The 24999-nt window shown below is 37.5% G+C and overlaps 2 protein-coding genes across 9 annotated transcripts in view; one reads left to right on the top strand and one right to left on the bottom strand.

Annotated features, from left to right (window-relative positions):
* Positions 1-16247, top strand: part of pdlim7 (PDZ and LIM domain 7) — a 37258-nt gene extending 21011 nt beyond the window's left edge. For 2 of the 4 annotated variants that reach the window (XM_042738116.1, XM_042738117.1), the window contains exons 5-14: positions 114-130; positions 522-560; positions 2101-2255; positions 3553-3589; positions 8359-8420; positions 8905-9142; positions 10664-10844; positions 11506-11626; positions 13103-13218; positions 14201-16247. In XM_042738116.1, coding sequence (XP_042594050.1) covers positions 114-130; positions 522-560; positions 2101-2255; positions 3553-3589; positions 8359-8420; positions 8905-9142; positions 10664-10844; positions 11506-11626; positions 13103-13218; positions 14201-14287 — 1053 coding nt within the window. In that variant the 3' untranslated portion in view covers positions 14288-16247. The remainder of the gene's footprint in view (positions 1-113; positions 131-521; positions 561-2100; positions 2256-3552; positions 3590-8358; positions 8421-8904; positions 9143-10663; positions 10845-11505; positions 11627-13102; positions 13219-14200) is intronic. The other 2 variants (XM_042738120.1, XM_042738118.1) reach the window with 2 other exon arrangements.
* Positions 16248-16364: 117 nt separating this feature from the next.
* LOC109101954 (netrin receptor UNC5A) overlaps positions 16365-24999 on the bottom strand; it is a 171713-nt gene continuing 163078 nt past the window's right edge. For all 5 annotated transcript variants that reach the window (XM_042738111.1, XM_042738113.1, XM_042738112.1 and 2 more), the window contains 3 exons: positions 22563-22727; positions 20765-20943; positions 16365-19399 (listed from right to left, as the gene is read on the bottom strand). In XM_042738111.1, coding sequence (XP_042594045.1) covers positions 19234-19399; positions 20765-20943; positions 22563-22727 — 510 coding nt within the window. In that variant the 3' untranslated portion in view covers positions 16365-19233. The remainder of the gene's footprint in view (positions 19400-20764; positions 20944-22562; positions 22728-24999) is intronic.

The raw sequence follows: 24999 nt of genomic DNA, 5'->3' as shown, positions 1-24999 counted from the left end.
GGTTTTTGTCTGCATCCTGTTTTCTAAATGCTGTTGATTCTTCTCTGCATTTCTGTGGGATTTATTTCTAAACTATTTTCTCTCTTTTTTTTATCTCCATTGTCATTCTACAGATGGAAGTTCTTGACAAGTTAGTAATGCCTTTCCTTATTACCCTCCTGTTCTGAGAAATGCGTGCAATTATTGTTTTTGGCCTTTATCCTTTTCATATGTTTTTTCCTAATTTGAATGTATCTTTCCCTATTCCCAAGCCCGTATTGTTGCAGCTCTGGCTTTAGGAGATGGCAGATTTCTCACATCTAAGCTGCCGTCTCGCTCTGTAATTATTCACCGAGGGATTGTAAATGTACAGCTTTATTTCAGACCGCAGTGGACAGCCTCCATTCTCTCGGTCTAAAGCCAGGCTGCTTTAATGGACACTGTTGTGTTCTTTGTTGTTCTGCTCCCACTCTTCCTCTCTATTGTTATTTGTGCTCCTCATCCTGTTTCTTTCTGTCTTCCTTCACTCTGCCGTTCATTAGAGGAGAAGCCTTCTATGAGGAGTTGTACCCTGAGGGGAAGTAAGTGCTGAATGCTTGTGGCTCTAATGCTCTTGCTGAAAGAACGCAGACCTGCTGCTGACCTCACTAATAAACTCTTGCTTTCGACGACATCAGACCGTGTTTCATTGCTTTTTCACTCGGTAGTTGAACTGTATTGAAACGCGGCACTTTAGCTGATGGGTCGTTTGAAACTATTAGCAAATGTAGACGTGCACTCTGAGTGACTTCAATAGAGCATGAAGCAATGATGTGGAGCCTGAACTGAAATCACATTTCGTGGGGGTTTTGATTTATTATTTTGTGTGCCTGTAATTATGAATGTGATGTGTGAAAACAGGGTTTTCAACCTTTACAGACCCAGGGACCCACACCAGACTCTCAGCCATGTCACGGACCACAGTTAAATAATAATAATAATCATTCTCTGCAATATTGTTAAATAACTTTAATGAAGACTTTTAACATTACTACATTACATAATTTAATAATGAAATTAATAATGATTGTCTGTGTTATTTTTGAATAATATTTAAGAAATGTATACATTTAGCAGATGCTTTTATGCAAAGCAACTTTCAATGGACAAACATATTTTGAAGAGCCAACGATAAGTAATGTAAATTTTATTAGAAAGCTGGAAAAGGAAACAAGCCAGAGCACTGTTAGCATTACATTATTAATGAATAACTATTAAATAATTTAATCAAAATAAAATTAATAAATATAATTACAAAAACACAAATAATTAACAAATAAAATGGTTAAAGAAAATAATGAACATTATGTAAATTAATTGTTACTTTATATTTTTTTATTTGGTCAATTATTTTAAAAAATATTTTATTTACTTATTAATGTATGTATTTGCTTGTATGTATTTATTTACTTATTTTCTTTCCTTACTAATCAACTTAATGTAGTTATTTTTTGCTGTAATTTAATTAATACAAATAATTATACATGTAATTTAATTAATTAATATTAATAGCTATAATTAATTAAATCATTAATAAATAAAATGTATAAAAATAATGAACTTTAATTGTTAAGAAATAATTAAATTGAATAAAATTAGAAATTAATTAAATTATTATTAAACAATAACAAATTTAATAGAAAATAAATACAAAATTATTTAAAAAATCCTCCCTTCAGGCCCCCTGGTTGAAAACCCTAGTGCTAAAACATCACCTTATAAAATGTACAGTGCTAATCATAGTTTCTGCAACATAAAAAAAAAGTTACTCTAGTAGATCTGTGATGGCTTGGTGTAGTAGCAACAATACCTGCAATAATACCAACTATTGTATTTTGTCAGAAACATTGGTTACCATGGTAAGATTTTGTAAGGGAATTCATGTACCCCAGTTTTTTTTTTTTTTTTTTTTTTTGGATCATCGTGTACTGCACATTCCCTCACTATGCTTGGCATAGTCATCTCTTGCTGTGCTGCACGCATTACGTGAAGCCATTTGCCGATTTTATTTTACTTTTTTGTTCGTGGTGTGCTGTGCTGCTGTGGTGAATGAGAGAGGTCACAAAGGACTCATGTCTCCAGGCACGGTCTGCGGGTGGAAAACACGGCCTGCTTTATCCCCAACGATCGCAGTAAGAAGAGACTGATCCAGGATACGGAGGATTGGCAGCCACGCACCGGCACCACCCAGTCTCGCTCTTTTCGAATCCTGGCCCAGCTCACAGGCACTGACTTCAGTAAGTCAGACACGTTCAGACCGCAGCCTATCAGCGCCGTATACTCCTCTCAGAGCAGTTGTGTTTCTCATTTGGGGTTTTCAACATAAGCTCATTTGTCAACAGGTTTCTTTGGAAAGATCATTTCTCAGAGAGTCAGTATTTTGTGAAGTAAAGACATTCCTAAGTAAGGGTGGGAGTTAGGACCAAAAAATTCAATCATGATAAAACTTTTCATTCTGTGGTGTATCACAAGAGCATTATTTTTGCCAGAAATTCAATTAAAACTATTTATTTATTTATTTTCCCTGTAATCTATTTTTACTTATTCTTTAAACTAATGTAGTTAAACTAGTCAACTACTTTTATTTAAAACTTTATTGACAAACCAAAATAAGCGTTTCTTTTTTTGCATTTTATTTTATTGTCTCCTTTTATTTGGAAATTAATTGACAAATTCATGATGAAGTGTTTTGCTTTGCTTTGCTTTGCTTTGCTTTGTTTTGTGTTTTGTTTTGTTTTGTTTTTACTTAAGTTGAAATAATGAATGAGTAACTTTCAAAGTCATTGTAAAATAGCTGGTTCACGCACACCTGTGAACTTTACAATTTGTATGCTTAAATTATATTTCATGTTACTGTTAGTTAATTGGATTAACTAATGTTAATGCATCGTAAAGTTAAGGGTAGAAGCGACGCATTGCTAATAAAAAGATAAAACTATTTGTTGAAATTGTCCAAGTAATCTTTATTTTTCGACTTTGTGTCAGATTTTTTTACAATTGCGTTGTGTATTTACTGTGGCATAAACCAGTTGACACATTTTTAGCGTATATACAGTATATACAGTTGTAGGTCCCAGCCCTGTTCCTAAATTCTTAAAAAAACGCCCTCTCCTAAATCCCATCTTTACTTAGTGGCAGGGACTAATCTGAGTGTAGGAGGGCATGAAAGCATGTCCTAGAGGACCCAACCGCTGATCTGATATTGAGAGTGAGATCATAAAGAAGTGGGAAATGTCGTCTATCTGTAGCTTAAAGGGTTATGGCTGAGATTTTCTCCTTTATGTGATCTAGAGCCTGAGTGGCTTTGATTTGCTCTGGAGTAAGTGGTAGGAAAGAGGTGTGCAGTCAACCATTGTTGCTGTACCGAATCTGTACATCTCACGGGATTGACTCTCATGTTAAAAGGTGATGGGGAGTCCTTTTAAAAGCAGTGGTCTTCAAGTGTTTTGGAGCATTGTTCAGATATTGGCAGTGGATTTGATTTTGTTTGTGTCTAATGGTTGGTCTGATCTGTATCTCTCCTGCTTCCTTCAGTGCAGGACCCGGATGATGAGAACATGAAAAGGTCCAGGTAAAAACTGTGTGAACTTGCTAATGAAGTGCGGTTTGAAGCATTAAATCGCTGGCTCTGACCTTTTACCACCCTCATTAGGAGATCACGGTGTTCAGCTCGCTGCGGAGAGATGCTGAAAATATGCTTTGATCCGCATTATGAGCCGTTGTCTGATCTGTGCATTTGCAGTATAGCTTCATACACGGAGTGCTGTGTGCCTTATAATCAGACCTTCACAGAATCCTCCCCTCAGATTTCTGCAGAATATAAATGCCTTTCTTGCATAACATACAGTTTCATCAATATAGTTTACACCGTGTCAGATACCAATTCAAATTCATTGATTTTTGATGGGAATGATGCCTCATGAGGAGAACAAATGAAAGGGTTTATGGAGTTCCATAATCTGAGAGAAATTTTGCCATCCCATAAGGCCACAAGAGCAGAGGAGTTGTTGCCTTCAAATGTGTATTTTCATTTTAAGCGCAATGAATGTTTAAAGTTAAAATTAGAATTTTACAGCTTTGATACCTAAAACATTCTGCACATCTATGAAAGCAAAAGAATTTGGACGAAAATGCACTTTCCTATATTCCTACTTGATTTCATACCAAATAATTTCTTTCCACACCCTTAAAAAAGCAACTTGTGCATTGCTTTCCATCAAAACTCTCTCTTGTGTGCAAACGCCTCTAAAACTTTTGGCTCATTAGATTGTGCTGCCAGTAAGCGTGTAGTACTCTGCTCCAAATCCATTTAGCAGGTTTTTCATTAAAATCAAAACAAAACCTGAGAAAAAAAGTCTGCGGATTCTGTCTAGGCCTGGTTATCTACAGATACACTGATTATTATTTTATTTTTCTGAATTCATCACTACTTGCATACGTTGCATCTTTTATTACTTCTGTTTTGCTGTTCTCTCAGCTTCATAATCATTCCCTTCTTTTGTCTTTGTGTATGTGCTGGCATGTCTTTCTCTCCTTGTGTTTTGTCCCCACTGTTCTCCTAATTTCCTGTCCTCTTTGGTGCACTGAATGGCAGGGAAAAGTTCCTCTCTGAGATTCAGAGTCCCCGCTATGCCAGGCTGAGAGACTGGCATCACGAGAGATCTGCCCGTGCCCTCAACATCAAGTCCTGAACGCTCCGCCTCCCGGGCATCAGACGGCCGAGGTGGCTGAGATACAGCCGCACTAGATACAAATGCACCACCGCGTGCCAGCTATGGGTGAACACTGACCCCAGCTATACCAGGACAAAAAAATGGGGATTGGGGGGGTTAAGTTAATGAAAAAAAGTAAAAAAAATATATATATATTAAAGTTAAAAATAGCACAAACAAATGCAGGCATAATCGGAAAAACCATGCAAACTGAGCCCTACAGTCAGGTTCCCGTTAGGAATATCTGAATGCTGTTGGTGTGACATAGTCTCTTTCAAGTGGTACGTTTCTACAAACTGATAATCATGTTATTTTATTGTTGTTATTATTTTTGTGGTTGTTCAGAGGCGTTATCCATCACGGGACTGTTACTATTGCTCTTTCTTTCTTTCTGATTGTGTTGTGTAGCCCCCCTTGTGATTTGTCTCAACTTTCTTTCTTCTTTATATTTCATTCTCTTTCTTTTTTTTTTTCCTGACTGTAATTTAGCATAATTCACTATTATGATGTCATCTGATCACTCTTCCTCTGGATCTGTCTCCAATAAGATAAAAGAATCTGTTGACTCATGTCTCTGAGTACATAAAACATTGTGAAACACTCTGCTGTCCTCCTTTATTTTCTTCAAGCTATGCTTGTTTTCCTTTCTTCATTTCAGCATTTTTAGCATTTTATGCACTGCTGTTGTTTGGAGAAGTGATGGTAAAAATGACTAACCTTTTTAAATTAGCCTATTTAATTCTCCCCAGGCTAACTTAACCTGGTTTAAATAGTTTTTTCAGCAGAAAGATGATGGGTTTAGATCTTGCTAGTTAAACTAACTCAATATTCTAAGCATTGCTTTGCATAAGTATTATGTAGAATTTCCTAAATAGATGGAACAGATTTATTTTGATCAAATTCTGTAGCTTCTGGATAAAATTCAGCGCAGTGCATTCTGGGATTTGCTATTTTACTTTAGATTTCATCCAAAACAAGGTGAGAAACGAGGGTAATTTTCAAGCCTACTGTTTGGAACAGAGTTCCTGTTGTAGTTGTGCCTATGGTGCCTAAAAATATTGCCTTGGTGGGCAGCTCACTAGGATTTGGAACAGAACTGAGATGTTTTTGAGACTGGGATTTGTGCAAATAAGAGATTAATTAGACATTGTTTGGATTCAGTATGCATTGATTCTAATTCTGTACAAATTTTCAGCTAGAGATTTAATCGTTCTGTATCTTGCTTTGCCCAGCTGGTATCATTTTAAAGCAGTGTTTGGCAATAATAATAATGTATATATACATATTTTTTTTAAAAAGATCACAAGACAGACTTGTTTGGCTTACTCTGGATAAATGGATGACATGTTTAAGCCCAGGGAACTTCAGGACATTAATTCTTTTGAGAAGCCATCAAACATGAGGAACAACATGCACACATAATCGCAAACACACATCTGGAAAACTCATGACTGTGTTATTCTTGTGAGATCTTGTAGTTATGATGAAGTACAGAATCTGGATATGCTTGTTCATTTCATTCTGGTTATGTATAAAGAAAAGCTAATAAATGCTACAGCCAACTTTTTTAGAGCAGTATGTAATCTAAAACCACACATGGTCAGTCTCAACTCTGACTTCCAAGGGGGTCCCAAGATGACAAAATATTTCATATAAGACAAAAAAAAAAAGCATTAAAAGAAGCTAAAAATAGAATTTAAAGGGTTAGTTCACCCAAATATTAAAATTATGTCATTAATGACTCACCCTCATGTCGTTCCAAACCCGTAAGACCTCCGTTCATCTTCGGAACACAGTATAAGATATTTCAGATTTAGTCCGAGAGCTTTCAGTCCCTCCATTGAGAATGTATGTACGGTATACTGTCCACGTCCAGAAAGGTAATAAAAACATCTTCAAAGTAGTCCATGTGACATCAGAGGGGTCCGTTAGAATTTTTTGAAGCATCGAAAATACATTTTGGTCCAAGAATATCAAAAACTACTACTTTATTCAGCATTGACTTCTCTCCCGGGTCTGTTATGAGCGCGTTCACCTCACATCCGGTTCGCGAAACGAATCACTCGATGTAACCGGATCTTCTTGAACCAGTTCGCCAATCGAACTGAATCGTTTGAAACGGTTCGCGTCAACAATAAGCATTAATCCACAAATGACTTAAGCTGTTAACTTTTTTAACATGGCTGACACTCCCTCTGAGTTCCAAAAAAACCAATATCCCTGAGTAATTCATTTACTCATACAGTACACTGACTGAACCGAGCCAGATAACGAACGAAACATTGACTCGTTCTCGAGTCAAGAACCGTTTCTGTCGGACGCGTCCGATTCGAGAACCGAGGAGCTGATGATACTGCGCATGGGTGATTCAGACTGACACACACAGCGCGTCTGAACTGAACTGGTTCTTTTGGTGATTGATTCTGAACCGATTCTGTGCTAATGTTATGAGCGCGGGTAAACCGAAGGCTTCAATCAAGGGCAATCATCGCCAATGAAGTCATTACGTCGAGCACAAAAATAACTGGTGAACCGTTTTTGGCAACCGGTTTATTGAATCAAACTGTCCGAAAGAACCGGTTCGCGGAGAAGAACAGCACTTCCCATCACTACCGGTGATCCGAAAACCGATGCAACCGGTTCTTGACTCGAGAACGAGTCAATGTTTCGTTCGTTATCTGGCTCGGTCATCAGTTCTGTTTGAGTAAATGAATTACTCCGGGATATTGATTTATTTGAACTCAGAGGGAGTGTCAGCCATGTTAAAAAAGTTAACAGCTTAAGTCATTGGTGGATTAATGCTTATTGTTGACGCGAAACCGTTTCAAACGATTCAGTTCGATTTGGTGAACTGGTTCAAGAAGATCCGGTTACATCGAGTGATTCGTTCGCGAACCGGATGTGAGGTGAACGCGCTCATAACAGACCCGGGAGAGAAGTCAATGCTGAATAAAGTCGTAGTTTTTGATATTTTTGGACCAAAATGTATTTTCGATGCTTCAAAAAATTCTAACGGACCCTCTGATGTCACATGGACTACTTTGAAGATGTATTTATTACCCTTTCTGGACGTGGACAGTAAATACCGTACATACATTTTCAATGGAGGGACAGAAAGCTCTCGGACTAAATCTAAAAATATCTTAAACTGTGTTCCGAAGATGAACGGAGGTCTTACGGGTTTGGAACGACATGAGGGTGAGTCATTAATGACATAATTTTAATATTTGGGTGAACTAACCCTTTAAGCATTTTTTGAAAACCTGGATAATTGGGTAGCCTAATTTTTTAAAATAAATAACATACTTTTTGTTGTTCTTGTTATGCCAAGTTGTAATAAATGAGAATTCTCAGTGAAAAAAAAAACAAAAAAAAACAGTGAATGCATTAAATGTAACGTTTTTATTCACAATTAAAGAAAAAAAAACAAAAAACACCCATCCTGTATTTTAACTTGCATATAAATACATGGTGTGAAGTAGTTTTGATCTCATCTCTTTGTTCAGGAGTGTACTTTCCGTCCAGGAAGTAGATGTCAGAGGTTGTGTTGTGTAGCTTAATAACATTTTCATTGGCTAAAGCCGTTTTATCAAGGCATGTGTACTGAAGGGAAATTTTCTTTCTACAGTCACGGAGTAACTCCCTGTCCTGCCAAGTCCAAGCCAGCAGACAAACCTGATGAAGTTGAAGGTAAGTACTCTGAGAACAGACAGAATAGATTGACTCTCACAGTACACACTGACTCACGGCCCAGACTCGCTCCCACGGGGAGGACTTAACTCCCATAAAACACAGACTTGTTCACGGAGCGGCCCGGCTGGCTCAGACAGGCCTGTGGTTAATGGGAAAAGTAAGACATAAGTGGCACTGATGTGTTTATAGTCAGCGATGATAATATGAGTCAATTATCACTCTCTTGAGATGTGGTTTATATAAGCTGAATTAAACCATGAGCCACTCCTAATGCTCTCCTCTCGTGGTGTTTGCAGCATCTCGATAGATGTTTTTGTGTTATAGGTTGGTCCCTGGATAAAATCAAGCCATTTTAGACTACAACTGCACTCATTTTAATAACAGCCTATAAATGTACACACTTGTAACAGGTCTCTGTTGGCCCATAGTGAAGAAGTGCTGAACAAATACATGTATTGAGTTACATTGTCCTTTTTTTTAGTGCCAGCTGAAGCACCAGTGAATTCTGGTCCAGCCTGCCGGCCACCATGGGTGACGGATCCCGGTTTTGCAGACCGTTACCATCCAGACAAGACCAGCACGGTGGTGACGCAGCACCAAAAGCCGGTCCAACCCACTCCCATGCAGAACCGCAGCTCCATCATGCAGGCAGCACAGCAGAACCCTGCCGACTCCAGCGGCCGCACACCGCTCTGCGCCGCATGCAACAAGATCATTAGGTACGGCTGCAACTCTACCGCCTCTGGAGTCAATCTTCAGCACTGACTCAAAATTTGCAGTTAAAGAAATAGTCCATCCAGAAATAAACATTTACTGACAATTTACTCTCTCTCAATACATCCAAGATGAGTTTGTTTCTTTGTCAGAACATATTTGGAGAAATGTAGCATTACATCACTTACTCACCAGTGGATCCTCTGCAATGAATGGGTGCCGTCAGAATGAGTCCAAACAGCTGATAAAAACATCACAAAAATCCCAACAACCCCAGTCCATCAGTTAACATCTTGTGCACAATACACTTTTTTTGAATTTATTATTGAATTTTGTGCATAACAATGTTATTAATCGCGAAAAAATAGATAAATACAATTTATCGTTGCCCAGCAGTATTTAAAATGCATGATTTCAGTGCGATAAACATGATAATCAGAACCAAAACAGATGTTTTTAGCAGGTATGAGCTGCTCTATTCTGGAAAAAGGGGCGGGGTGCAGCAGCTCATTTGCATTTAAAGAGACAGGCATGAAAAACAGCGCGTTTCTGCTTCCACTTAAAATAGGCATTTTCAAAATAATATAATCAATGATCTGTGGGGTATTTTGAGATAAAATGTCACAAACCTGAGACTTATATTACATACTGTAAAAAGGGGCATAATCTGTATCCTTTAAAAGCTGTGAGTTTGTTAGAAACAAATCCATCCAGAAGTTTTTAAACTTTAATTGCTTCCAACTAATATATGAGTCTTCTGTCTATCATAATGCTTTCTCCAGTGAAAAGGTCATATTGTCTGAATAAGGAGAGAAATATGTACAGATTGCAACCATTCCAAAACAGTTCTAAACAGTTAGTCATGTTTGAATGATTTGTTTATAACAAACACAGCTTTTCACTTCAAAAGACGTAATTGATGGACTGGAATCGTGTGGATTGCTTGTGGATGTTTTTATCAGCTGTTTGGACTCTCATTCTGACGGCACCCATTCACATCAAAGGATCCATTGATGAGTAAGTGGTGTAATAATACATTTCTCCAAATCTGTTCCGATGAAGAACCAAACTTCATCCAGCTCTCAAATGGCCTACATGAGGACATATTCAGCAAATCGTTTCAGTCATTTTTGGGTGAACTATTCCTTTCGAAATCCCAAAGCTGACCACTGCAGACAGCCCAAAATACCTCCAAATCAATGATGACTATGCGCTAAATGTCATTACTTACAAAACTGAGAGAAAACATGGGGAGGGAGAAAAGGTTGTGTCAAAGTTTGTAAGGCAGCAATATTTCTTAAAATACGCAGAGCACAGATATAGTGCCATGTCCTTGGGCTTTCTACCGTGGAGAATCAATATGGAATGGAGTAGGTTTCTGCGTCTGACCTACTATTTCCATTAGAATGGCTTTTGCACATTGAACACTTAAGAGTGCTAAACCCAGCTGTTGATGCCCCAGCTGACCCTTTCACTTCAGTGCAAAAGCTTTTTTTGTAAGGCTGTGTTTGTGTGTCTATGTTCAAGGGACGCTATGTGGTGGCACTTGGTCGTTCCTGGCACCCAGAGGAGTTCACGTGCTGTCAGTGTAAAAGGATGCTGGATGAGGGGGGCTTCTTTGAGGAAAAAGGATCCATTTACTGTACCAAGTGCTATGATAACCGTTACTCACCCAACTGTGCCAAATGCAAGAAGAAGATAACTGGGGTAACTGCATTTCCTACAGTTCTACAGCACAAATACACACTGCAGTTCTTTACTGATTGATTCAAAATGAGTAGTGGAAAGGTTTATTAAACCATTAAGGATGCTGGTATAATTTTTTGATACACTATCATTCTAAAGTTTTGGGCAGTATAATTTAATGTAATATTATTTTAAAGAAAATAATTATTTTGTCCAGCATGGATGAATTAATTTGATTATAAGTGATATTTAAGACTTACATACTGTATGTGTGTGTGTGTGTGTTGTGTGTGTATATATATGCAAACTGTTTCATGTGTCATATATTGTTGTAAATATTAATATTAACTGATTTGTTAAACATTATCTGATATTTATTAATGGCTTGACAGAAATGATTATTAAGCGTTACTAGGATTTAATCAATATAATACATTAAATATAATACAAAAACTGGGAAACAATACAATGTTAGGTAATTTTACAACACAGTATAATAATATGACAGTACATCAAAATGACCTCAAAACAAACAAAAGCTGTATATTGATTCTGATTGTATTAAATGTGTAAAGAGTGTTTGTGTGAGTGAGAGTTTCAAAGTGAGAGTGGACTGATTTTCAAAGTGTGAATTCATGGATGGCATGCGCAGCTCCCTCACACCCCTCTGTCCTCTCCGCAGGAAATCATGCACGCCCTGAAGATGACCTACCACGTACAGTGCTTCCTGTGTGCTGCCTGCAAAATGCCCATCAGGAACCAGGCCTTCTACATGGAGGAGGGAGAGCCCTACTGCGAGAGAGGTGAGCGACCGCGGCCCCTCTCGCACGCCCGGCCGCACATCTTATCGACAGCCCCTGCCGAGAGCCGAGCAGGGGCTCCTGCGGTGTTTAATCATTCAAATGCTGCCACTTCACTTCAGACATCAAACCTGCTCCATACCGGCTCTGCACATTGATTAGGAGCTTTGCTGAGAACTTTTATGCTTGAGAATCTACTTCAAATACGCCATTAGTAGAAAGTGCTCAATGAAACCATCAATACTGTTCTTTTCTCTTTTTTTTCACTTTTTTGTTCATTCAAATTAGATTGAAATCATAGACTGATTCAAACTCATGTTGACTATATAAGCACCCCAACTCAAAGTCCACTTTTTACTAACCTATTTGACACTTACATTTATCACTTGAATGATAAGAAATACAATTTAATGATAATGCATCGAGAACATTGCAAGCCTGCTTTGAACATGCATTTTATTTTATTTCATTTATTTTGTTTATCATAGGATTCAGGACGCCCGTAACGCAACAGCATTATATGTCGAGGCATATCGGCGCCAACATTTTGACTTGACTTGACTTGACTTGACTTTTTATTTATGGGAATAGTGAGGTTTATGACAGAGACTTATTGGAAGGAGGAGTGGGAAAAATTGGATTCAAACCTGTTTTGCAAACATTTTAATTTAATTCGTTTTTTTCTTTTCGAGACTAGTGAGAATTATGATGATAAATTATTGGGAGGAGTGGGAATCTTTAGATTGAAACCTGTTTTGCAAAGATGAGCTCCACAGCTCTAAGTGACCACTAGGCCACGGCCCTTATAGCAGTTCTTTTATTTTGGATATTTTGACACTTTTATAGGACCAATTAGTCTGAGGTTAGCAAACAGGTGGGAGGGGTTCAGAAACGTTGTGATTCAGATAAGCTGTGCTTGTTCATTCGTTTAGTTTCCTGAGTGGTAAAAAGTTTAATTTAGATTTATGCAGTGCACTTAATCACATTGTCACATTTGTTGGGCCCCTAATCTAACATAAACAGACATTAAGCTATCTGAAGGGAGTGCATGTCTTTTATTATGTAAATAGGCTTGCATTGCAGTTCCGGTGCTTTACAGCTTTGAAGAGTTTTGGTCTTGTGTCAGCAGCAAGTGGGCAGCTGTTTCTGTTAGAAATGAAGAGCTAGTGTTGATAAAATTGCTGCAGTCTCAGCACCTTAAAAGGAATGTGCTCTAAACTACTTACCTTGTGTACGGGACGTAAAGCCTGCCACTTTGAAATTTTCCGTAATGGGTGAAACTGGGCCAATCCTTGTAGGAATCTGGACCAGTGTCTGTTATCACACACCGAGCATGTGAGGGCTGAGAAAATATAATCCCTTTTCTTTTTCCTTCCGATAACGTGTTTCTTTCTCGTCTCGTTCTCTTCGTTTCTGACCAAGCATTTCCTTCTCGCTGTCTTAATAGGCCCTTTTTGGTTGGTTTGTTTTTCTCTGCAGACTATGAAAAGATGTTTGGTACCAAATGCCATGGCTGTGACTTCAAGATTGATGCAGGAGACCGTTTCCTTGAGGCGCTGGGCTACAGCTGGCATGACACTTGCTTTGTCTGTGCCGTAAGTCATTTTGATGCATTGGGACCTGTCCCGAAACTCCATCTTAAACTTTCTGCACCACACAACACTATCAAGAAATAGTGCTCTAGCCCCTAAGAAACTAGACACTTGCCTTCGAAATTCATACTTTGGCCATGTTTGCATGCTCTGGATTAATGTCTTTAATGAATGAGGTTCACAGCTTTTAGAATATTCTTCTTTCTTGTTCATAATCCAGATAAACGAAGACATCCGTTTTATTTTCTCTTATGGAAATGCTGGAAATGCTCTTGCCATTTATTTCATTTTTTAGGAATTTAAGCAGTTCATTAATTTTCATTCATGCCCCTCGTAGCGGCACACGAGAACACAATAAATAGCAAATTGGGTGGTACTTTTACTCGCCTGTCTACTGATTAAAGTTCACCTCTTTAATCGTTATGTCTCCAAAAATGGGGTTCTTTGAGAGCTTGGCAGTCTGTGTCAGATAGCAATTACTTTCATTTTGACATGCACTGATATTAACAGTGAATATACCCCATAAATTATATTCACATGACAGATTAATACAGGCATTCACTACCATTCAAAGGCTTGTGTTGGTAATATTTTTTGAAAGTCTCTTATGCCTACTAAGGCTGCATGTATTTGATCAAACATACAGTAAAAACACTAATATTGTCAGACATTATTATGGCTTAAAATAACTGTTTTCTATTTTAATATTTTAAAATGTTATGTATTCCTGTGATGACAAAGCCCAGTTTTCAGCAGCCATTACTCCAGTCTACAGTGACATATAAAACAGTTAATGGCTCATCCTGCACTCCAAACTTGTATCAAATTATAAATGCTTTCTGGAATGCTTATGTTTCTCCCCCTAATATTATTGGCTTCTAGCAAGTAGCAAATGATTAATAACAGCTGTAGAAAAGTGCTGTTAAACAGTCATGATTGAACAAGTTTGATTCTACTGTTTAATCCTCCTTTTTTATCTCCTCAGATCTGTCAAATCAATCTGGAGGGGAAGACGTTCTATTCAAAGAAGGACAAGCCACTATGTAAGAGTCACGCTTTCTCTCCGGTGTGAGGCTCCGCTGTTCGTCAAGGAGGGGCCGGAACGGAGACTGGGGGGTCTATAGCTATGCCAAACAAGACCAAGTACTTTACTTGAAGCCTGTAACATATGGCTGACTGACAGAGTGATGGATATAGTAGCTCCGCTGGCTTTCACCGGCTGTTATAGCAGCTTCGATCAGCATTTACTAAGTATGTGTCATTCAGCAAAGCACGGACCTGAATTTTTGGTAGCTTGCTACAGTAAGCCGACAGACTGGCCTCAGTTTTGCTGTGTTACGATGCCAGTCATTCAACTGGATACAGCTTGTGAACTGTTACAACCACCGATGCCAGATGTCGGAATGGATAACAAGGTATTTGGATGAAGTATTTTAGCTGTCCCTCCTCATCCCACTCCACCTCCAAAAGTACACCTGCAGTATTCGTCAATCCAAAGAACATAGTACGCTCTTATACTGCTCCCTTTGATTTCACTTGTTAGATATTCGTATTCGTCAGTTTGGCATCTGAGTGAATCTCACAAAACATATCATGTTCACATTACACCACATTTTATATTGCATAAAGAATATGGCTTAACCATATGTAAGAATAAGATTTTTTTTTTTTTGGTGCCTATTTCCTTGACAGCTGAGCACATTTTCCCATTCTAATGCTATTCTAATTACTCTAATGCAAAAATAAATAAAAATGTGTAAAGAATTTCTATGTCATAATGGTATTTGTTGTACTGCCTTTATGCTGATTTGAATACAGTAAAATGATTATATATATAATAAAACTATCTATAGTAAAATATCACCAATAAAAATAAAGGGAATTACAAAAAACAAAAACGTGATTAGCATGAAAATATTGTCACTCTAAAAAAAAAAAAAAAAAAAAGAAAAATATGAAAAATATTTTTCTTGATTTAATTTTCTTGTAAAATGTGACTTTTTTTGTGAGATTTGCTCATCTCATCTGCACTCGGATGCATATTTAGCATTCAAAATTCTATCCACTCTTGTCACAAATAAGGACAAAGCATTTCCCATGTAATCTAGTTGTATTCCGATCCATACAATCCTTTTTGTAGGCTAAAGCATTGAGCATGTGATCTACTCAGACAGGATCTTAAAGTGGCCCCTCAATCCTCTAGATGCTGTGCAGCCTACTTTTTTGCTCTGCCTGATTTGCTGTGCCAGGGTACTTAAGGTAATGGCAAACCACAGAGGAATAGAACGCCCCTGGCAGCTACACTGAAATGCATTAGCACTGATTGCATGCGTTTCATCCTGACCCAAGCAATGGTCTCTTCATGGCTTCAATACTAAATACACCACATTCATCTGTTCTAATCAGACAGGTAGTTCTAATTAAGGAAGGGTTTGTGATACCATAAAAATGCTCTGCGTTAGTGCAAATGGATCCTGCAATATTATATGGCCAGATTCACTTGGAGCCTTTGTTCATGTTGTTTGTATATGCTATGTTATTTAAAGCTCTGTGGCCATTTTGGTGGATTCCGTACGCTAGTGAGCAAAGTGCATGTGTGCCAAAGGTTTTGAGCAATCCTGTTTATGGATATCACTGATTTTTGCATAATCTTATGGCATTTCCAAACATACTGGCTCTTCTTTAGAAACTACATACTAGATGCTTCCCAGAACATCATTCCCTTATCGCAATCTCCTGGACTCTAATCTGAAGAACTGCAACACTCCAATATCCTACTCTTAGAAAGCTATATATATTTGAGCCAACAGCTCAATTTTTTTTACTTTCTTGTATTGACAATGTGTTGCGTATTAACTATCAAGTGCTTTTTTTTTTATAGCTTTGCAGCCTTTAACTATTGTGTGTGTCACTCAGAACGATAAACTGCTGTATTCCTGTGCATATTATAGAGAGGTTTTCTGTCAAATGATGCAAATCATTTAGAAAGAAATTGTGCTAGAGACATTTAGTCAATAAATCACCTGCAGTCATGTTGTTGTGTGCTGACTTACTGAATCATATGGATGGTGGTGAAATTGGGTTATTCCCAAGGCTACTAATTGGATCCCAATGTAAAATGTGGCATGAAATATTGTAATGTTGCGAGCACAAATCACTCAACTCGTTTAACAATATATAATTTATTTACATCCATTTTAGGTTCAATTACTATACATACCTTTTCTGAAATTTCATAGAGAGATATATACATAAGGCCAAGTAAATACTTGAAAGCACTTAGAAACGAATTTCCAAAATTCTACCCACAAATCCATACCATTGTCCGAAAAGTACAGAAAACCTTCTGCAGAAGAGGGCTTTCTATTACCACAAACGACAATTTACATTGACGAAAAAAATGAAAAGTAACTTTACCAAAAAAAAGAAAAAGAATAATAGAAAACAATTGTACAATTGCATAAGCGCTGTGGCATGTAATAAATACAGCATTTTGACTTGCAGAAAGGCAAGGAACATTGAATTAAGAAATCGAATTGAACATTCACAGGTACACAATTCTACGGTTTTCAGTTCAAAAAGAAAGAAAGAGCACATTCACACATTCATTTACACAGAACAGCTATGAATGAGGCTGAAAAAATGTACAGTCATAAAGAGAGATCGGTGGTTCTTTTAGTGAATATCATGGCATCTGCTTTATTCAGTGTTACAAGCTGACTTTGTGAGCTCATGATTTTTGTCAGTGAAAAAGAACATTGATGAGAAATCTGTTGCACACTCAGTAAATATTTAGAAATGCGTAACATGTCCGTTTCAACTGAACTGTTTGTAAACCTGAGCGTTAGGAATTTGACAATTTTGCACCAAATCCTTGTCTAAATACTCTGACATAAGTATCATTTACTGGTGCATCTGTTTTCTCATGACATAGTGTTGAGGATTGATTACCCATAAACCAACAGCCTCAGGACGAAACAAAACGACGGTGTACAAACTTATGGCGAAAACAGTCTAAACCGCAAACACTGCAGAAAGAATGAACTCAGTGCTATATAACCAATGAACAGTAGGCAAACACTTCACAGGTTATACTTTGACAAATGTTACTTCAGTTGACTTGTCTTTTTTGGCTTGTAATTAAAATATCATTTACAATTACTTTACAAAGTGCTGTATTAAATATTTAAATTGTTTTACCAGTGAAATGCTCAAAATGTTTGCACAAGTCATGAGATCTTGAAAGAAAAATAGATGCATGTTGAATTTAGGAACGTGTTACTTGTACTCCCAAAAAAGAATATGAAAGAAATGCTCCAGATGGCTCATACACTTTGGTTGCGCAGAGATGCGTCACATGAAAAGTGCTTATCTACAAGACATGATGACTTTTGTAGATTAAAAACAAAGAAAAGAAAATAGCTGACTGGTTAATTGTTTAACAGAAATCACCAAGTGAAGCCTTAAGGAAACATATGGTAAAAAAGCATGAAAAAAAAAAACATTGTGTGCACAATTTGGCCTTTAACTTGAGTTCTCTGTTAGCTGAGTGAAACAGGCCTGTGTAATTCCACTTGCTGTGGAGAGAACGTGCAGGACTCCTCCAATCATCTCCAGACGTGGCCGTCATTACCGGTCGAGATGAAAGCGGCCAATTTGTGATCCACAGTTTCTCACAAATCATCCTTCATTTGGAATGAAATAGTCTCACATTCAAACACACACGAACACATAATCGGACAATCTTCAAACTGTGTAATGCACATTCATGGCGTGTTGCCGTTCTACAGGGTGTGACAGTTATGCAGAAACAAAGCACATGTGTGACGGAGGAATTTAGAAAAATACGACAGCTGCTGAGTGTCGATGAAGTTTTCTTGGATGGAACATTTGCTTTTTGGGGGGTGATGAAAATATTCTCTCTCCTATGACTAAGAAACTGCCCTGAAGCCAAAATGGCTTTCAGAGAAACGTAGACTCATTAAATATGAAGGAGAATAGCAATGAAACATTTGGTAGTATTGCATTTTCTGTTTATAAAAGAAGAAAACCTTTCCAACTGGGAATTTTTTTTTTCTCTCCTTCATAAACGAGGGATTCTATGGAATCAGATGAGAATTCTAGTCTTGAAAGGGTTCCATTGACATAAGACGGCCATGGAAAAATGCTTTGCAGAACTTCCGACCCTATTCTCAAAAGTCTAATACTCTTCAAAACAGCTAGGAAAGCATTTGAGGTCCCTGATCACCCATCCTTCAGCAGCTAAGCTGTGCTTATTTACTGATTATCCACCCGGATCAGAACATATATCATTGCATTGAGGTGAATTTTGGACTTTATGGCTTCATGAACACACACGTTAAGTGCACAGGGGCAGAGGAACAAGTGATGGCTCTCAACAAAAACGCTTTACTTCCTTCATGTTTTCGACCTGAAATTTAGCAAACGCTCTAAAATTTTAAATGCTTTGTGAGGTAAGAAACATGTCGGCCAAAGGAAATTGTCATCGATATGTGTGTTTGCATATTGCTAAATGGGATACATTTACAAAATGCATGTCACAAATCTGAATAAGTTCGCAAAATATTCACCTTACCTACGTTTTCTGCTTGATATCTTTCAAACCGATTCGTTTTAGTTTCCAGTCTGATATTAATATATCAATGTGCCTAACACAAATGTGGTTAGAAAGTACATATTGGTCAGTGATTGAGGGCAGGACCAGAATCACAGAATCTGGGATTTTCTATACACCATTATTTTCCAAACAAATGGATTTTTGTTCTGAGAAAGGGGCATTTGTCTCAGTCACAGTACATCTAAAAGCCCTGCCAGGTTCCTCCTGAGCCTGGTCTTGTTTTATTTTTTTTTTCTTTCATTTTCTTTTATTCCCTATTCACTTGGGAAGTGGCCTCATATAGTTGGGTAAACCCTGTTCTTTGATTTGTTTCTCATCTATGGTGGGGCGGGCAGAGGGTCACGTCCTTCCCCCACCCCATCACTCAGAGTTTTAATGTGTCAGCACTCTCCGTCTGACACCAGGAATATCATGGCCTCCTGCTTGCCAATCTCAGCCATCACAGCGGCGAGCTGATTGAGATTACCGTTGTGGAAGTGCTGGGTCTCCCATAAGTCCAGAATCACTGATGTGGGGCTCGCTTTGGATGCAAAGAAACTCATGTGCCTGGGGAAGGAAAAAAACGGATTGTCAGTACTATTGCATTCTGGACAGACAGAGTGAGTCTTATATCATATTAAAAAGTCTTGCAGTTTTATGTCTGACTTTTAAGTATCATGACATATGCATATTATTAGATTACAAAACTAGAAAAAAATATTAAAGAGTCTCAGGTTTTATTTATTATTTATTTTATTTCTTTTTATTTTAAGGTGAAATATGATCTGGACATTTTCAGTGGGATTCACTCAGCTATAGCCTTCTGTTATATATTAGAAATGCAATGAATATGCTTCACAATGCATGGTTTGTTTCATTGTGAGAAGTAAATCAGGATTGCAGGAGAGTCATATGTTATTACTCCCTGAAATGAAATAAAACATCAAGAAGCTTATCTTGCATTGTAAACCAATACATCAACCTCTCTGTCACTCCATTCAAAGCGAGAGTAGAAAATCCATGCATGTTGGTCCAGGGAGACACATTAGCTGGACACATTTGTTCCACGGAGGAATATAAAACAGTATTATCCATTCCAATATACTAAACCAATGCACGAACGCTCAGTTCTTCTGAACACGTGCTTTACAGCCTTTTGTTAACTCCTGAACTAAAGCAGCCCTGCATTTTCATTTGATGAATTATCTACTGTGGGTCTCTAAAAGGGTAAAACCCAGGTTGCATGTGACCTTTTCCACTGACCAGGCTGAACCTTTCGGATCAAAGCTGATCAATAAGAACAAAGCAACCCCTTTTTGCAGCATATTAGATGCTGCAAGACGCATCTCCCGAAGGAAGCTGAAGTGGGTTGTTCGATCTAACGGCCTTTTTCTGTACCTCAAATGCCTGGGGCTTTAAGTGTTGTTTTCTACATGCTCTCTGTTCTCAGTGAGAAAAGGTTTACAGTCGGGGTTGTATTCACTACCAGCGCTGCTTTCAAGTCTTAAAACATTTTCTGAGGACAGTGATTTCAGTAAAAAAAAAAAAAATTTAAGAACATTTCCACCTGTTAATTTCATTTTCTGTGCTTTTTCTTAACTAAGTTTTTGGATATTGTTTTGTTTTGGTTAGTGTGCTAATTGTTTCAAATTGTAATTAATTGGAGCAAGTAAACATTATTGGACAAATGAAGTCTGCCCATTATGTTCCATTACCTGGAGGAAGTTCAATGGGACAGTAATTAAATTACTGCCTTGTAATTTCCTGTGGAAGTATTTAATATTCAAGTGGAGAACCGCACAATCTGCTCTAGATATCAGCACTCTGCAAAACAACAGTTTCCACAACCCACAACAAAAATCCTGAGATTTTGTTAAACAGGATCCCTTCTAGACCTAAGAGATAATAACTTCTAGCACTGAGAGATCTTACCTGTCAAGCTTCAGTCTCTGGGCCAGTAGTCTCCAATCTGCTCCATTGGGACAGGGGGTGTCCAGACTGCTGCAGATCTTCTGTCGGATGAGGTAAGGGATCTGGAATGCGCTCGGACCAGCCAGGGCAGGGGTGCAGTTGTCCATTAACAGGAAATCAGAGTCCAGTGGTCTGATGTCCTGGAGTCAAGAACATTTCAACCTCATGTTACTCATTCCAACTTCACAGAGACTTTAATCTGAAGATCTGTGGAGAAGATCTGCATATGCATGAGAATACTTTTGGAAAATAATTTAGTAGAATGTGAGAATTAAACTGAACTGAATTCAAAAGGTTTATGAGAAATGGTTAAAAGATGCATGAGTAGACTACAGTTCAATTCACATTTACATTCGGTTCACATTAAATTCCAAATTCGGAATGTAATTCATAAACATTCTGCATGCGGACCACAGTACTAAGTCTATTTCATTTATTGAAATTAATTAAAGAATAAATAATAAATAAATAAATACATCCAAGTTAGCCGAGCTAGATTTTGGAACATATTTAAAAAGAAGAAGAAATACATTTCTGTGTGCTCATTTATATTTTAAATTAACTAATTTAAATTTAAGTGAAATTTAAATTCCAAAATCTATTTCAATTCTTATTATAAACTTAATTCAAAATCAAATTGTTTGCAGCAGAATCGGTTTGCAAAATAGTTTGTGATGTATGTGACATTCAAAGGTTTTTGAGAAATATTTAAAATATGCATGTGTAGACTACATTTCAATTCAATTCACAATCAGTTCACATTCATAAACTTTTGAACAGGAGGATGATGTGTAAATTATTCTGATTTTCATATTTTTTCATTTAGTACTGGGCTTCAGAAGCTACATAAATACTTACATGTTTCCCAGAAGACATAATAAGTACAATTTACCCTGATCATCCAATTAAAAAAGTTTACACCCCCTTCTCAATGCATTGAGTGGCCTTCTTGAGCATCAGTACATGTTTTTACATTTTGTTCAAATTCAAAATCTATTTTGAATTTGTTATGCACAAGTCCCTCAATTGTCCTCAGTGTTAAAAGATGTATTTCAGAATCATACAGTGACTGTTGGAAAGGATTTGAATATGCAGAAGATGCTGGAAAACCAAAGAATGTGCAGGAGCTGGAGGATTTTTCCTCAGGACAAACAAGGGACTCATGAACAACTATCACAAAATGTAAAAACAGTTGTGGATCATCCAGGAAATGACATATAGTATTAAGATTCAAGGTTATGTAAACCTTTGAATGCGGTTCTTTTTATAAATTCAGTTATTATTTTGTCTTGTGGAGTACGTATATGTAAACATCTGTTATGTGAAATAGTTTATTCAGGACAGTACTAAATAAAAAATAACATGCAATTTTCATGATCCCTCTTATTTTGTTTCAATTATTAATTTTTTGCACATTCTGCAAGGGCTATGTGAACTTATGAGCACAACTGTATGTGCATATGTTACATGCATATGTGCAGACCACAGTATCAAGTATATTCAATTTAGTTACATTGTCAACATTTTTACTTAAATTTTTTTTTTAAATAAATTCAATTTTAATTCCATTCTAAATTCAAATCAACTGACCTAGGTTTTGGACAATGTCAAAAGAGAATCTTAGGTGTAAGAATCTCACAATACAACGACAAATCATTTCAATTCCAAATTCAATTCGAATTATCACTGAAGGCTTGGCTTTAATAATACTAATCTCTACTGTTTACTGGCATATCATACTGCAGATGGTCTCAGTTACCTTCGAGATGTTGAAGTCCAGGGTGAAGCTTTGTCCTTCTCCTTCTACCTGCCACACACACAGCGTGCAGGTGAGATCACAGGTGCTCAGGCTCTGTCTCTCCAGTGTGAAGGTGCAGTGCAGGGTCCGCTGAGAGCCGCTCCAGATGTGATAGAATGGGATCTCCTAAAGGACCAAAGACATGTCACACTGAATTGTTGCTGTCCATAACAAATCATTTCTGAAATCCACTCTTGTCAGAACTGATTATTCAAAACCCAAAGTCCAACCAGCAATAAAATCAAAATTATGAGTCATTTTTAAGGCTGTAGCAGTGTATGTAAAACACTTTTACATTATATATCATTTATTTCCCATAATTTCTTTTATTTTGAATTTATTTTTTCCCTCAAAATCAACAGAGACAATGCAAAGTCCACAAATATAGAGTTAAATATATATGCATTTCCACATTTCAGTGCCGTAGGAGAATGCAGTTGAATTTTTTCAACACGTGAATTATCCAAAAGTTTCCTCATTTTGGCAACCTTTGGCAAACTTTGCATGTGACATAAATAAACTAGAGAGAAAAATTCTGTCACTTGGTAGATAATACACCGCTTCCTTTTCATTAAAATTTCACCACTTGCAAACAATAGATCCAGCTGAATTTGATGGTCAGTAAGAGACACAGACAAAGAAAAACTCCATCACCTGATGATTTATGATGCTGTGGCTGCCGGTGCGAGTCTATGAAAGCTCTTCCAAATCTATTGTTGGCAACATTTTCAAACGAAGCAGCAAAATAGTTTCTTTGTCTCTGACAACAGTAGAACATCCTAAAAAGCTTATTGTTCAAAACCGGGGATTTGGATTTAATTTATGAATGAGCACAATTCAGTAGATAGAGCAGATATGCCTGCATATCCAGTCAAATAATATAAGAACACTTATTAAAACAATACATTTAGTCTGTCAAATAAAACACGTTCAGCGTGACAGTCTGATTAGACTAATTATTTAGCTTTATAACATGCTCTCGTCTCATACTGTCTAATTAATTGTGAAGAGCGACACAAAAAAACAAAGATAAGCGCACGTTATTAGTGAATATGCAGTACCTTAGTTTACTCCAATGGGGGAGCTGTTACACAGACTGAATAAAACAGCCAAGAAACATACTTCTCTAAAAAATAGGGGACGCTCAGGTGAGAAAATGTTTCCTCTATGCACATTTGTGCTGTAACACTGTTAGCTGGCATCTCCAAATCCTCGGAGGAGCTTTTTACGCCAAGATTCCTCCAGAATCCAGAGACGTTCCTCTGAGGCCCAGCATACATGATCCAGGAATGGAAAAACGAGAAAAATCAGGTGTTGCAGCCTTGAGCATTTACATATTGGTCTATATTTAATCTCCTCCAGTGGGAAAGAGTTCTGAGATGGGCAGAGCGGGTGAGGAAGACGTATGAGAAAACTGCAGCGCTCTCAATCCTTCTTTACCCAAGAAGCTGTTAACTCGTAGCCAAGGCCGTGCATGTTATTAAGAGCAGACGTTCTAGGGTCCCTGCTCGCCAATTCACTCTATAATGGGCTTCTTTAGCATTCCCGCACGTTCAGAAATACTCTAATGAGGCGAAACCAAAGAAATTTCCAATTACAGCAATCCGGAGGACATACCAGATCACACACCCTGTTAGAAAGCTCAGAGCAGCCACAGAGCACAGCACTTCAAATTTACCCCCAAGAAAAAATAACTAGACTAGCTAACTCCAACTCGTTCAATTAAGCTACAAAAAGACTTTTGACAACAAAGATCAAAAAGACAAACATAACATCCGCAGTACACGTTACAGAGACAAAGAATTTCAAACAGAGGGAACAATTTTGCAGCTACTTTACCCTTGACTTCTTGTCACAATGCCAGAACAATTTGGGCGGTTGCTAGGGTGTCGTTATGTGGTTGCAAAATTGTTCTCCATGAATGTTAGCAGATAGTTATTTGGTTCCTAGGACTATGAGTGACTGCTCCTCTAAGTATAAATTTATTTGCGTACACTCTCAGTAAAAAAGGTACAAAAGCTGTCATTGCGTACTCTTTCAAAAGGTATTATTATTTATAGGGATGCTCATATTGACCGTTTAACCGTTAACCGAAAGTAAGAATTTTGACCGATTAATACTATCAGTTAAACGGTTTAAAACTTTTTTTAAGGTTCTTTTTTTAGTTTGCTGCATGGTTTAAAAATAAAATAGCCTACTATATAGCTTATATTTATTAACTCACGGAGCGCGTCGGCACGCGCGCAACCACACACGTGACACATGCCTGAAGAATTTTTTTTTTTTTCCGAGCAAGGGAAGCAGAATGAAGCGAGCGAAAAGAAGCACTGTGTGGGATCATTTTAAAAGAAAGGGCGACGAAGTTACCTGTAAATTATGCGGTGCCGTATTAAAATAC

Source organism: Cyprinus carpio, chromosome B14, assembly GCF_018340385.1.
Source record: "Cyprinus carpio isolate SPL01 chromosome B14, ASM1834038v1, whole genome shotgun sequence".
NCBI classification, from domain to species: domain Eukaryota; kingdom Metazoa; phylum Chordata; class Actinopteri; order Cypriniformes; family Cyprinidae; genus Cyprinus; species Cyprinus carpio.
The sequence above is the reverse complement of the archived record's forward strand: the minus strand, read 5'-3'. Positions and strand labels throughout refer to the sequence as shown.